This window comes from Ascaphus truei, chromosome 22, assembly GCF_040206685.1.
Source record: "Ascaphus truei isolate aAscTru1 chromosome 22, aAscTru1.hap1, whole genome shotgun sequence".
Classification (NCBI taxonomy): Eukaryota; Metazoa; Chordata; class Amphibia; order Anura; family Ascaphidae; genus Ascaphus; species Ascaphus truei.
The window spans coordinates 12,923,931-12,937,153 of NC_134504.1; the positions used below are offsets into that span (position 1 = coordinate 12,923,931).

The 13,223-nt window shown below is 56.7% G+C and overlaps 1 protein-coding gene across 1 annotated transcript; it reads right to left on the bottom strand.

Moving 5' to 3' along the window:
* Window positions 1-5,068: 5,068 nt before the first annotated feature.
* On the bottom strand, window positions 5,069-10,174 carry LOC142472648 (ubiquitin carboxyl-terminal hydrolase 36-like). Its single transcript, XM_075579737.1, has 6 exons — window positions 10,162-10,174; window positions 9,243-9,545; window positions 8,988-9,161; window positions 7,535-7,650; window positions 6,911-7,048; window positions 5,069-6,427 (listed from the first exon to the last, which is right to left on the bottom strand). The coding sequence occupies exons 1-5, from the start codon at window positions 10,172-10,174 to the stop codon at window positions 6,920-6,922; spliced, it is 735 nt and encodes a 244-aa protein (XP_075435852.1). The 3' UTR covers window positions 5,069-6,427; window positions 6,911-6,919.
* Between the last annotated feature and the right edge of the window lie 3,049 nt (window positions 10,175-13,223).

Genomic DNA, 13,223 nt, shown 5'->3' on the forward strand with positions numbered 1-13,223 from the left:
TCTTCCCTGGTAAACACAGAGGCAAAGAATTTGTTTACAACCTCAGCTTTTTCCTTATCTCCACTAATCTGCCCGCCCAGTTACGTAATAGTCAGTGAAGCATTTAAAGCAGGCCTGCACAACTCCAGTCCTCAAGGGCCCCAAACAGGTCAGGTTTTCAGGATATCCCTACTTCAGCACAGCTGACTCAATTAGTGGCTCAGTCATACTGAGCCACTGATTCAGCCAGCTGTGCTGAAGTAGGGATATCCTGAAAACCTGGCCTGTTTGCAGCCCTCGAGGACTGGAGTTGTGCAGACCTGATTTAAAGAGACTAAATCCCTGACCCGAGGCACAGGTGGAGGAGGTCCCATCAGAAGGATGCTGACCCCCCCCCCCCTCCCCACCCATATGACCAGACAAAGTCCTTGTTACAATGCAGTGTGACGTCCTCCCAGTGTGCAGGGAAACCTGCGTTATCACAAACGCTGAGCGTGTCACATCTCATAGGACTGTTCCGATGGATTTCCAGCCCACAAAGAATCGGCTAGTTCAGAAGTTGTCATGAAAGCTTAACCCTCTCTCTCTGTGTCACCTCCTCCAGGCACAGGGCTGCATAGTTATCTGTACATGTGTCATTCAATGCACTACAAACGGTGTGTCTGTGTGTCTCAGTCAGTACACTACAGAGACAGAGATTGTGTGTGTGTGTCTCAGTCAGTACACTACAGAGAGAGATTGTGTGTGTCTCAGTAAGTACACTACAGAGACAGAGATTGTGTGTGTGTCTCAGTCAGTACACTACAAAGAGAGAGAGAGAGAGAGAGATTGTGTGTCTCAGTCAGTACACTACAGAGACAGAGATTGTGTGTGAGTTAGTACACTAGAGAGAAAGATTGTGTGTGTCTCAGTCAGTACACTACAGAGAGAGATTGTGTGTGTCTCAGTAAGTACACTACAGAGAGATTGTGTGTGTCTCAGTCAGTACACAACAGAGAGATTGTGTGTGTGTCTCAGTCAGTACACTACTGGGAGAGAGATTGTGTGTGTCCGAGTCAGTACACTAGAGAGAGTGTGAGTGTGTGTTTCACAGCCCGTGCCCAATGTAACATTTAACAGATGAGTGTATATTCTCTCCCCCCTATTTGTAAATGGAGTAAATGGTTAGATATTGTGCTGCGGTTTCCATTCTCCCTTTTGAGAAGTTGTTCATATGTAAGAACATTGGGTTCTATGCTGATCTATCAGGCATGTGATTACTCAAGTGTACACGTGAGGGTCACGCCACCACATGTTTGTTGGAATGAATATATATATATATATATATATATATATATATATATTCTTTACACAGAATTACACTACATATATTGTTATTGGATATAATAATAATAATAATTATATATATATATATATAACAATACAAATATAAACATATCACAGCATGCAAGCCGTGTGCTGCTGTAATGTATCTGCTCATTTAGCTGCACCACTCCTAGCTGTCCTGCCCGGGCAAGGCCTGCCCCCTGCCTCTACCACCCCTCATGCCACTGCACCCTCTGCCCCCTGCCTCTCCCACCCCTCCTGCCACTGCACCCTCTCTGCCCCCTGCCTCCACCACCCCTCATGCCACTGCACCCTCTGCCCCCTGCCTCTCCCACCCCTCCTGCCACTGCACCCTCTCTGCCCCCTGCTTCTCCCACCCCTCCTGCCACTGCACCTTCTCTGCCCCCTGCCTCTCCCACCCCTCCTACCACTGCACCCTCTGTCCCCTGGCTCTCCTGCACCCTCTCTGCCCTCTCCCACCCCTGCTACCACTGCACCCTCTCTGCCCTCTCCCACCCCTGCTACCACTGCACCCTCTCTGCCCCCTGCCTCTCCCACCTCTGCACCCTCTCTGCCCTATCCCACCCCTCCTACCACTGCACCCTCTGCCTCTTGGCTCTCATGCACCCTCTCTGCCCCCTGCCTCTCCTGCACCCTGCCTCTCCTGCACCCTCTCTGCCCCCTGCCTCTCCTGCACCCTCTCTGCCCCCTGCCTCTCCTGCACTCTCTCTGCCCCCTGCCTCTCCTGCACCCTCTCTGCCCCCTGCCTCTCCTGCACCCTCTCTGCCCCGTTTCTTCTGCACCCTCTCTGCGCCCTGTCTCTCCTGCACCCTCTCTGTCCCCTGCCCCCTGCCTCTCCTGCACCCTGCCTCTCCTGCACCCTGCCTCTCCTGCACCCTCTCTGTCCCCTGCCCCCTCTGCCCCCTGCCTCTCCTGCACCCTCTCTGCCCCCTGCCTCTCCTGCACCCTGCCTCTCCTGCACCCTCTCTGCCCCCTGCCTCTCCTGCCCCCTCCCTGCCCTCTGCCTCTCCTGCACCCTCTCTGCCCCCTGCCTCTCCTGCACAATCTCTGCCCCCTGCCTCTCCTGCACCCTCTCTGCCCCCTGCCTCTTCTGCACTCTCTCTGCCCCCTGCCTCTCCTGCACCCTCTCTGCCCCCTGCCTCTCCTGCCCCCTCCCTGCCCTCTGCCTCTCCTGCACCCTCTCTGCCCCCTGCCTCTCCTGCACAATCTCTGCCCCCTGCCTCTCCTGCACCCTCGCTGCCCCCTGCCTCTCCTGCACCCTCGCTGCCACCTGCCTCTCCTGCACCCTCTGCCCCCTGCCTCTCCTGCACCCTCTCTGCCCCCTGCCTCTCCTGCACCCTCTCTGCCCCCTGCCTCTCCTGCACCCTCTCTGCCCCCTGCCCCCACCCAGTAGGGGGCAGAACTACTATCACATCCCGGGGACCCCGCTACCACGTGACACACTATGACCCTCCCCCCAGGTGTTGCTTACCGGGAGTCCCCTCCAACTCTTCCATCTTCTCCCGGTACCCGCACCACTGCAGGCCCCGCCCAACCTGACGTCACCGGCACCTCTGCAGGCCCCGCCCTACATTACGTCACCGGACACCTTAGGGTAGGACCCGCCCACGTCACGTGGAGGGCTTCTTACCGCCTCTGCCAGCCACAACACGGAGCACAGGTGCCAGGGGGCTTGCACGTGTCAGCGCGTGTGCCAATGAGCTGTCAGTGAGTGAGCGTGCGCGTCAGTGAGTATGCCAATGAGCGTCAGTGAGTGAGCGTGCGCGTCAGTGAGTGTGTCAGTACGTGTGCCAATGAGCTTGTCAGTGAGTGAGTGTGTCAGTGCGTGTGTGCCAATGAGCTTGTCAGTGAGTGTGTCAGTGCGTGTGTGCCAATGGGCGTGTCAGTGAGTGAGCGTGTGCGTCAGTGAGTGCGTGTGCCAATGAGCGAGTGTGTGTCAGTGAGTGTTTCCTTAAGCCCCCCTCACTCTGCCAGCCACTATTCTCTGCCCCTCACCGACGTCCTGAGTGTACACGAGGAAGACTGTCAGCTAAAGCCCTCACTCAGAACAGATTGCGGGTCATACAAACCCATACACATGATCCAGGGGAAACACGATTTTAAGATGTTTTAAGCGTCTCCCTCTCTGTGGTCACCTGTGCCCATGTTTACTAAGCAGTGCTATGCCATTGGACACCCTTTGGTATATTCTCTGGGTAAGACGTGTGTGACACCAGAACATGCCAGGGCCAAATACAAATATCCCGTGTGCACACATCTCAGACACGTCGGCACCCCTGTCCTTCCCCATTATCTCTTGGCGTTCCACGGCAGCCAGGGATTCTGGGCAATGACATTCAAATGAGCACTGTGTCACCTGTTACATCTCGTCCATTTAAACATGGGACCCCTACAAGCTTCTCACTGCCGCATTTGGCTACGCTTACAGTGCCGGCGACACAGCGGTCACTGGAAAATCAAAGAGACGACTTCCAGCGATCGCGACCAACCCGTCACGTCGCGATTATTATAAGCGCGCACGCGACGGCGGCAACACATTTGTTTTGCCGCGACGTCGCTGTAAGCGCAGCTTTTAACGCACAGCCTTGGAGAAGCAAACACAAACCCGTGAAGATGTAGAACCGGTTTCTCACCGTACCGGTTTAAATATTGGTTTTCCGTTCTATTTGACTCCTAACGGTTTTGGTATCATAGTATATACCTTTTTAAAACATGTTCCATGCTTTCTTATGCTGTCCAACACCCCGGTGAAAACGCCCAAACTCACCGTTCACGGGAATGAGCCGTATGGTGTCTGATGGAAGCGTGCCACTTGGTAAACATGGCTATTGGGGCCCCTGGCTCCTGGAGCTGGTACGGTGAATCGCTACAGTTTGGATGGATCTGGCTTCACACCAATTCCAACTGACCAGAGTAATTGACACAGGACAACTGATTCCAACGGATCTGCTTTATTGCAGGGTGGGGAAAAGCTATTCCCCACGATGACCGCAGAGACTCGAGAGCCGACCATTCGGACGCCGCCCTGAGCACAGGGCCCAGAATTCAATGACACGACGAGCTCTGTGTTTATAGAGAATCTGTACATATGAAACTTTATGTAAAACAGTCATGGTGAACAGTCTTTAAAAACAGGCTGAATAATTAACATTGATATTACACGTAAATTCAGGGAGCAGCGAGCTGGATATGTCCCCCCCCCCCTCCCCCCCCAGTAGAAGCTTAATATAAAATGTATAGCAAATTTAAGCTGTAACCCCGCCTCCCCCCCCCCCCCCTTATTAATTGGCGGCGATTATCTTTTCCTATATGCGAGTTAGAGGTCACCAACTAACAGAATTAACGTTAACCATTTATTTAAGGCGGCAATCCAAGCTGGTGGAAATTATATATATATATATATATATATATATATATACACACACACACACACACACACACACACACACACACACACACACACACACACACACACACACACACACACACACACACACACACACACACAGTGGTTGACAAATCACAAAAAAATCTACTCGCCACCTAGTACCAAACGTGTGCTGCTTGGGCCAATATTTACTCGCCCGGGGGTTAAATCCACTCGCCCGGGGCGAGCAAATGTATAGGTTTGTCGAACACTGTATATATATATATATATATATATATATACAGTGTTCGACAAACCTATACATTTGCTCGCCCCGGGCGAGTGGATTCAACATCGTGGCGAGCTCCTATTGGCCCAAGCAGCACACGTTTGATACTAGGTGGCGAGTAGATTTTTTTGTTCGGCGAGTAAGATTTTTTGGTGATTTGTCGACCACTGTGTGTATATATATAAATGAAGCAGGGGGCCTCCGGTGCTGAACCCTGTTAAATTCAGCTCTTGGGACCCCCTACTTCCAGAGATACTTACCTCCGCATTAGGTGCCGGTAGCTGCTCTCCTCAGCTGCCCGGGTTCACAATATGGCCGCTGTTTAAGGTTTTCGCGTCCTGCGGGCCAATGGGAAGCCGCGACGTCATCGACACGGCTTCCCATTGGCCCATGTGACGCGGGAGCTTTAAACGTCGGCTTGCTGAGCCGGTAGCAGCTACCGGCACCTACTTGAGAGGTAAGTATCTGCGGAAGCAGGGGGACCCGGAGCTGAAAGTAACGGGGTTCGGCACCGGAGACCCCCTGCTTCAATGCAATATAAAAAAAATATAAAATAAAAAAAATAAAACATTTGAAAAATACATGTGCTGGCTCGGATTGCCCGCGATGTTCCTGGGTTGAAAATGGCATTTACTCTGGAAGAGAAATCGCGGGTTCAAAACGTCTCTCTGCTTCTAATAAACTCTGTTCTTACTCCGTTTCCAAAGACGGTTATTGTCCTTTAACCCAGGGGCGACCAACTCCAGTCCTCAAGGGCCACCAACAGGTCAGGATATCCCGGCGTCGGTGCCGGTGGCTCGGTCTTCGACTGCACCACTTGTGCTGAAGCCGGGATAGCCTGAAAACCTGGCCTGTTTGGGTGGCCTTGAGGATTGGAGTTGAGAATCTCTGCGTTAGGCGACAACATAGGCACACAAGTGTGACCCGTAAGCGCAGTGACATAGGACAGTGCCCCTGGATTAGAGTCCCGCAGAGCGCAGTGACACGGCGTCGCTCGGCCGGACACTGGCTGGGTCTGCCGGACACTGGCTGGGTCTGCATGGACTAGAGAGGGGACGTCGTCATCCAACCTGCGGTCAGGAAGGGCGAATGCGGAGGAGGCGTGAGCTGCAGAGAGGAAGAACGGCGATGCAGCAGGAGGAGAGGGGCCCGCTCGCGATAACGCTGCCCTCCAGGTGCGAGCATGGACCCCAGGCACAGAAACCGGCACAGACCGGCAGGATAACGCGTGCCTCGGGGGCCCTCAGGAAGCAGAGACGTGAATGTCTGTCCCCGGTATTATTACTGTCATTTACTGGTGCAGAGAGATCGCTCTGTAGTGGTTATGAAGTACCCGGAGGCACCCAGGCCGAAGCCTGTCCTGTTTGCCAGCCTGGAGAGGTCACAGAGCGAAGAGAGGTCACTCATCCGGTCAGCAGCAGATGCCAAATGTCCCCGGTCCCCACCTGAAACACAGGGAGAACATCGGTGTGTACGTCCGTGTGCGGGCAGTAACCTTAATCACGCCTCTGCCAGTGACCAGGAAGGGGTTAAGGGCCAGGCGTGGGCACCCGTAGGCACCTAAAGGCTAGGTGTGGTCACCCGTAGGCACCTGAAGGTCAGACGTGGCCACCTGAAGGCCAGCCATGGGCACCTGTAGGACACGTGTATAACAAGTCCTTACAGAAACCATGGAGGGGCCAGAGCAGGGAGACGTGTTACAGTGACACTAAATGACCACAGGACCCTTCAACTATCTCCAATTAGCAGAAAATATTTAGGAGCAAAAGTGTAACAAGCTGATTTTAATATTTTAAATACACGTAAAAACGTACCATATATATTTCCATTACCTTCATTTACACCCGAGTCTTGGTCACCGTCCTGCACCCACTCATCCCGCTAAACCTTGCGCGGGGCGCTTCCCCCCGGCCGGAGCGGTGACTTACCTGGCACGCTCAGAACCTGTACGCCAGGCTGGAGAAGTGACCGGAGTGGGTCACCGACCAGAAGTTCCGCCGGTTCTGCAGGGCCTGGAACCCGCTGCTGTTCCTCCACTTCTCTCGTTTCAACTTCATCTTCTTCACCTGTGAGCGTCAGGGGGATAAATCACGAGGTGGGGGGGGGGGGGGGGGGGGGTGTGGGGGGGGGGCTTTCTCCCCAACCAAACCCTCAAACATTGTCCCAGGACAAAAAGTGAACGAGTGGCAGTGTTATCTTTATTAGGTTAAATGAAGGCGTTTGGAAGCTTTACATACAAAATACCCCATTTCCTGTTAATTGGTGTAAACGAATTATTATGATTAGCCGAGGCCAGTTAGAAGAGGAGATGAGAAATACACCGGGATAAAATAGAAACCCACTCATTTATTTGTGGATAAAACGTGTGTCTACGTTGTAGCTTTTAGGGTGAAACTTTCTAACCACGTTGAGTACACGGCTAAATATGTAAAAATCTGCCGAAGTGATGCTGTGCAACGCCGAGAAACCTCGCAGCAGGATGTGTGCGGCGTGAGAATAACCCCCGCTGCCCCCCAGCACTCTCCGCTCTGCTCCCCACTTTCCCTCCTCACCTTCCCGCTGTCAAAATCTTCATCCCACTCGTCTATCACCGTCTCGTGTTTGGCTTCATCCGTGTCGTACACCGCGTCGCGACTTACGGCGGACGCTTCGCCGTCCCAGGTGAGCACTGCGGGAACAGGACGCGGTCAGTGTAAAGGACTCGCCCCACACAGCTCCAATAACCTCACCCCGAAATATACAGCAGCAAGAACCAAGCTGTAAACACACAGCTTCCCCCAAATATAACGCAAATTCCACCTAGTGAAACTGCACGGAGCGACACTCATTACACACTCACTACTGGAGCGACACCTCGCACGGCGTACATTACACACTCACTACTGGAGTGACACCTCGCACGGCGTACATTACACACTCACTACTGGAGCGACACCTCGCACGGCGTACATTACACACTCACTACTGGAGTGACCTCGCACGGCGTACATTACACACTCACTACTGGAGCGACACCTCGCACGGCGTACATTACATACTCACAACTGGAGTGACCTCGCACGGCGTACATTACACACTCACTACTGGAGTGACCTCGCACGGCGTACATTACACACTCACTACTGGAGCGACACCTCGCACGGCGTACATTACACACACTACTGGAGCGACACCTCGCACGGCGTACATTACACACTCACAACTGGAGCGACACCTCGCACGGCGTACATTACACACTACTGGAGTGACACCTCGCACGGCGTACATTACACACTCACAACTGGAGCGACACCTCGCATGGCGTACAGTACATACTCACAACAGGAGCGACCTAGCACGGCGTACATTACACACTCACTACTGGAGCGACACCTCGCACGGCGTACATTACACACTCACAACTGGAGCGACACCTCGCACGGCTTACATTACATACTCACAACTGGAGCGACACCTCGCACGGCTTACATTACATACTCACAACTGGAGCGACCTCGCACGGCGTACATTACATACTCCCAACTGGAGTGACCTCGCACGGCGTACATTACACACTCACTACTGGAGTGACACCTCGCACGGCGTACATTACATACTCACAACTGGAGTGACCTCGCACGGCGTACATTACACACTCACAACTGGAGCGACCTCGCACGGCGTACATTACACACTCACTACTGGAGCGACCTCGCACGGCGTACATTACATACTCACAACTGGAGTGACACCTCGCACGTCGTACATTACACACTCACAACTGAAGTGACCTCGCACGGCGTACATTACATACTCACAACTGGAGTGACACCTCGCACGGCGTACATTACATACTCACAACTGAAGTGACCTCGCACGGTGTACATTACACTCACACAACGGCAGCGACAGCTTTCACGGTGTACAACACACTCACACTCACACACACACACTCACTCACACACACCACTCCTCGGGCTCGGATCTGACGGTCGGTTATCCCCCCCCCACCCCCCCGGTTCTCACCTTGGGTTCCGTAAGCTTTGTCCTTGGCGTTCCGGAGCAGCTCCTGCACCACGAGCGACTCCTTCGTGCCATCCCAGGCGGGCGCCGTGGGCGCGGCGGGCGCCTGTACGCTGGGGGTGCAGGGAGCCCGTTTGTAGCCGTCGCGGATCTGGCTGTCCCACACAAACACCGCGGCTGGGGGAGGACAGAGCGTCAGTGTTACACAGGGGAGAGGCGCCCGCTGGTTGTGCGCACAGATTACCCACAATCCCGTACCCGAGCCCGCGTCCTGCGTCGCGTGTCCCAGCCCATTGGGCACACGGCTGTCATCGCTCTGCTGGGGCGCAGGTTCTGGGCGTTTACGCTTCTTCTTTTTCTTCCGGGTCACCTGACCCACTTCTGTCGCCTCGTCGTGCACCGCGCCGGAGCTAAGAAACAGACGGCCGTCAGCGCTAACCGCAGGATAACATACAGGGACGCCTGTCCTGGCCGCAGTGCTGCGGGACGGAGCTAAGAAACAGACGGCCGTCAGCGCTACTCGCAGGATAACATACAGGGGCGCCTGTCCTGGCCGCAGTGCTGCGGGACGTGGCTAAGAAACAGACGGCCGTCAGCGCTAACCGCAGGATAACATACAGGGGCGCCTGTCCTGGCCGCAGTGCTGCGGGACGGAGCTAAGAAACAGACGGCCGTCAGCGCTAACCGCAGGATAACATACAGGGGCGCCTGTCCTGGCCGCAGTGCTGCGGGACGGAGCTAAGAAACAGACGGCCGTCAGCGCTAACCGCAGGATAACATACAGGGGCGCCTGTCCTGGCCGCAGTGCTGCGGGACGGAGCTAAGAAACAGACGGCCGTCAGCGCTACTCGCAGGATAACATACAGGGGCGCCTGTCCTGGCCGCAGTGCTTCGGGACGGAGCTAAGAAACAGACGGCCGTCAGCGCTACTCGCAGGATAACATACAGGGGCGCCTGTCCTGGCCGCAGTGCTGCGGGACGGAGCTAAGAAACAGACGGCCGTCAGCGCTACTCGCAGGATAACATACAGGGGCGCCTGTCCTGGCCGCAGTGCTTCGGGACGGAGCTAAGAAACAGACGGCCGTCAGCGCTACTCGCAGGATAACATACAGGGGCGCCTGTCCTGGCCGCAGTGCTGCGGGACGTGGCTAAGAAACAGACGGCCGTCAGCGCTAACCGCAGGATAACATACAGGGCGCCTGTCCTGGCCGCAGTGCTGCGGGACTGAGCTAAGAAACAGACGGCCGTCAGCGCTACTCGCAGGATAACATACAGGGGCGCCTGTCCTGGCCGCAGTGCTGCGGGACGGAGCTAAGAAACAGACGGCCGTCAGCGCTACTCGCAGGATAACATACAGGGGCGCCTGTCCTGGCCGCAGTGCTTCGGGACGGAGCTAAGAAACAGACGTCCGTCAGCGCTACTCGCAGGATAACATACAGGGCGCCTGTCCTGGCCGCAGTGCTGCGGGACGGAGCTAAGAAACAGACGGCCGTCAGCGCTACTCGCAGGATAACATACAGGGCGCCTGTCCTGGCCGCAGTGCTTCGGGACGGAGCTAAGAAACAGACGTCCGTCAGCGCTACTCGCAGGATAACATACAGGGGCGCCTGTCCTGGCCGCAGTGCTTCGGGACGGAGCTAAGAAACAGACGGCCGTCAGCGCTACTCGCAGGATAACATACAGGGGCGCCTGTCCTGGCCGCAGTGCTGCGGGACGTGGCTAAGAAACAGACGGCCGTCAGCGCTAACCGCAGGATAACATACAGGGGCGCCTGTCCTGGCCGCAGTGCTTCGGGACGGAGCTAAGAAACAGACGGCCGTCAGCGCTAACCGCAGGATAACATACAGGGGCGCCTGTCCTGGCCGCAGTGCTGCGGGACGGAGCTAAGAAACAGACGGCCGTCAGCGCTAACCGCAGGATAACATACAGGGGCGCCTGTCCTGGCCGCAGTGCCGCGGGACGGAGCTAAGAAACAGACGTCCGTCAGCGCTACTCGCAGGATAACATACAGGGCGCCTGTCCTGGCCGCAGTGCTGCGGGACGTGGCTAAGAAACAGACGGCCGTCAGCGCTACTCGCAGGATAACATACAGGGGCGCCTGTCCTGGCCGCAGTGCTTCGGGACGGAGCTAAGAAACAGACGGCCGTCAGCGCTACTCGCAGGATAACATACAGGGGCGCCTGTCCTGGCCGCAGTGCTGCGGGACGGAGCTAAGAAACAGACGGCCGTCAGCGCTACTCGCAGGATAACATACAGGGGCGCCTGTCCTGGCCGCAGTGCTGCGGGACGGAGCTAAGAAACAGACGGCCGTCAGCGCTAACCGCAGGATAACATACAGGGGCGCCTGTCCTGGCCGCAGTGCTGCGGGACGGAGCTAAGAAACAGACGGCCGTCAGCGCTAACCGCAGGATAACATACAGGGGCGCCTGTCCTGGCCGCAGTGCTTCGGGACGGAGCTAAGAAACAGACGGCCGTCAGCGCTAACCGCAGGATAACATACAGGGGCGCCTGTCCTGGCCGCAGTGCTGCGGGACGGAGCTAAGAGTCCTGGCCCGCAGTGCTGCGGGACGGAGCTAAGAAACAGACGGCCGTCAGCGCTAACCGCAGGATAACATACAGGGGCGCCTGTCCTGGCCGCAGTGCTGCGGGACGGAGCTAAGAAACAGACGGCCGTCAGCGCTAACCGCAGGATAACATACAGGGGCGCCTGTCCTGGCCGCAGTGCTGCGGGACGTGGCTGCGAGTGCTGGGGCGGCACCACCACTGCTCTCTATTTAGGATTGTAGCGAGTAAATAGTGCCGGATTTGGGGGAGTGATTCAGGTTTAATAACTTTTCCAACAGATCCTAAAAATGCCTCAAGCGGTTATTCTCCCCCCCCCCAGTTATTCTCTCCCCCCCCCCCCAGTTATTCTCTCCCCCCCCCCCCCAGTTATTCTCCACCCCCCCCCCCCAGTTATTCTCCACCCCCCCCCCCAGAACCTCAGTGGGACAATTTCTCCTCATTAAAGGTCCACGTTGTCCCCCTGCAGAGAGACTGTCCCCTGCACTGCTGTCCCCTGCAGAGAGACTGTCCCCTGCACTGCTGTCCCCTGCGGAGAGACTGTCCCCTGCACTGCTGCTCCCCTGCAGAGAGACTGTCCCCTGCACTGCTGCTCCCCTGCAGAGAGACTGTCCCCTGCACTGCTGCTCCCCTGCAGAGAGACTGTCCCCTGCACTGCTGTCCCCTGCGGAGAGACTGTCCCCTGCACTGCTGTCCCCTGCGGAGAGACTGTCCCCTGCACTGCTGCACCCTGCAGAGAGACTGTCCCCTGCACTGCTGCTCCCCTGCAGAGAGACTGTCCCCTGCACTGCTGCTCCCCTGCGGAGAGACTGTCCCCTGCACTGCTGCTCCCCTGCAGAGAGGACTGTCCCCTGCGCTGCTGCTCCCCCTGCAGAGAGACTGTCCCCTGCGCTGCTGCTCCCCTGCAGAGAGACTGTCCCCTGCACTGCTGTCCCCTGCGGAGAGACTGTCCCCTGCACTGCTGTCCCCTGCGGAGAGACTGTCCCCTGCACTGCTGCTCCCCTGCGGAGAGACTGTCCCCTGCACTGCTGCTCCCCTGCGGAGAGACTGTCCCCCTGCACTGCTGTCCCCTGCGGAGAGACTGTCCCCTGCGCTGCTGCTCCCCTGCAGAGAGACTGTCCCCTGCACTGCTGTCCCCTGCAGAGAGACTGTCCCCTGCACTGCTGTCACCCTGCAGAGAGACTGTCCCCTGCACTGCTGCACCCTGCAGAGAGACTGTCCCCCTGCACTGCTGTCCCCTGCGGAGAGACTGTCCCCTGCGCTGCTGCTCCCCCTGCAGAGAGACTGTCCCCTGCACTGCTGTCCCCTGCACTGCTGCTCCCCCTGCAGAGAGACTGTCCCCTGCACTGCTGCTCCCCTGCAGAGAGACTGTCCCCTGCACTGCTGCTTCCCCTGCAGAGAGACTGTCCCCTGCACTGCTGCTCCCCTGCAGAGAGACTGTCCCCCTGCACTGCTGCTCCCCTGCAGAGAGACTGTCCCCTGCACTGCTGCTCCCCTGCAGAGAGGACTGTCCCCTGCACTGCTGCTCCCCCTGCAGAGAGACTGTCCCCTGCACTGCTGCTCCCCTGCAGAGAGACTGTCCCCTGCACTGCTGCTCCCCCTGCAGAGAGACTGTCCCCTGCACTGCTGCTCCCCTGCAGGAGAGACTGTCCCCTGCACTGCTGCACCCTGCAGAGA

What these genes read in the sequence shown, in the direction of transcription:
- LOC142472648 (XM_075579737.1), bottom strand. An exon ending in GACGCAGGACGCGGGCTCGG is followed by an intron (nt 9,162 to 9,242) that starts GTACGGGATTGT and finishes GTCCTCCCCCAG; the next exon opens with CCGCGGTGTTTGTGTGGGAC. An exon ending in AAGATTTTGACAGCGGGAAG is followed by an intron (nt 7,049 to 7,534) that starts GTGAGGAGGGAA and finishes TGACGCTCACAG; the next exon opens with GTGAAGAAGATGAAGTTGAA.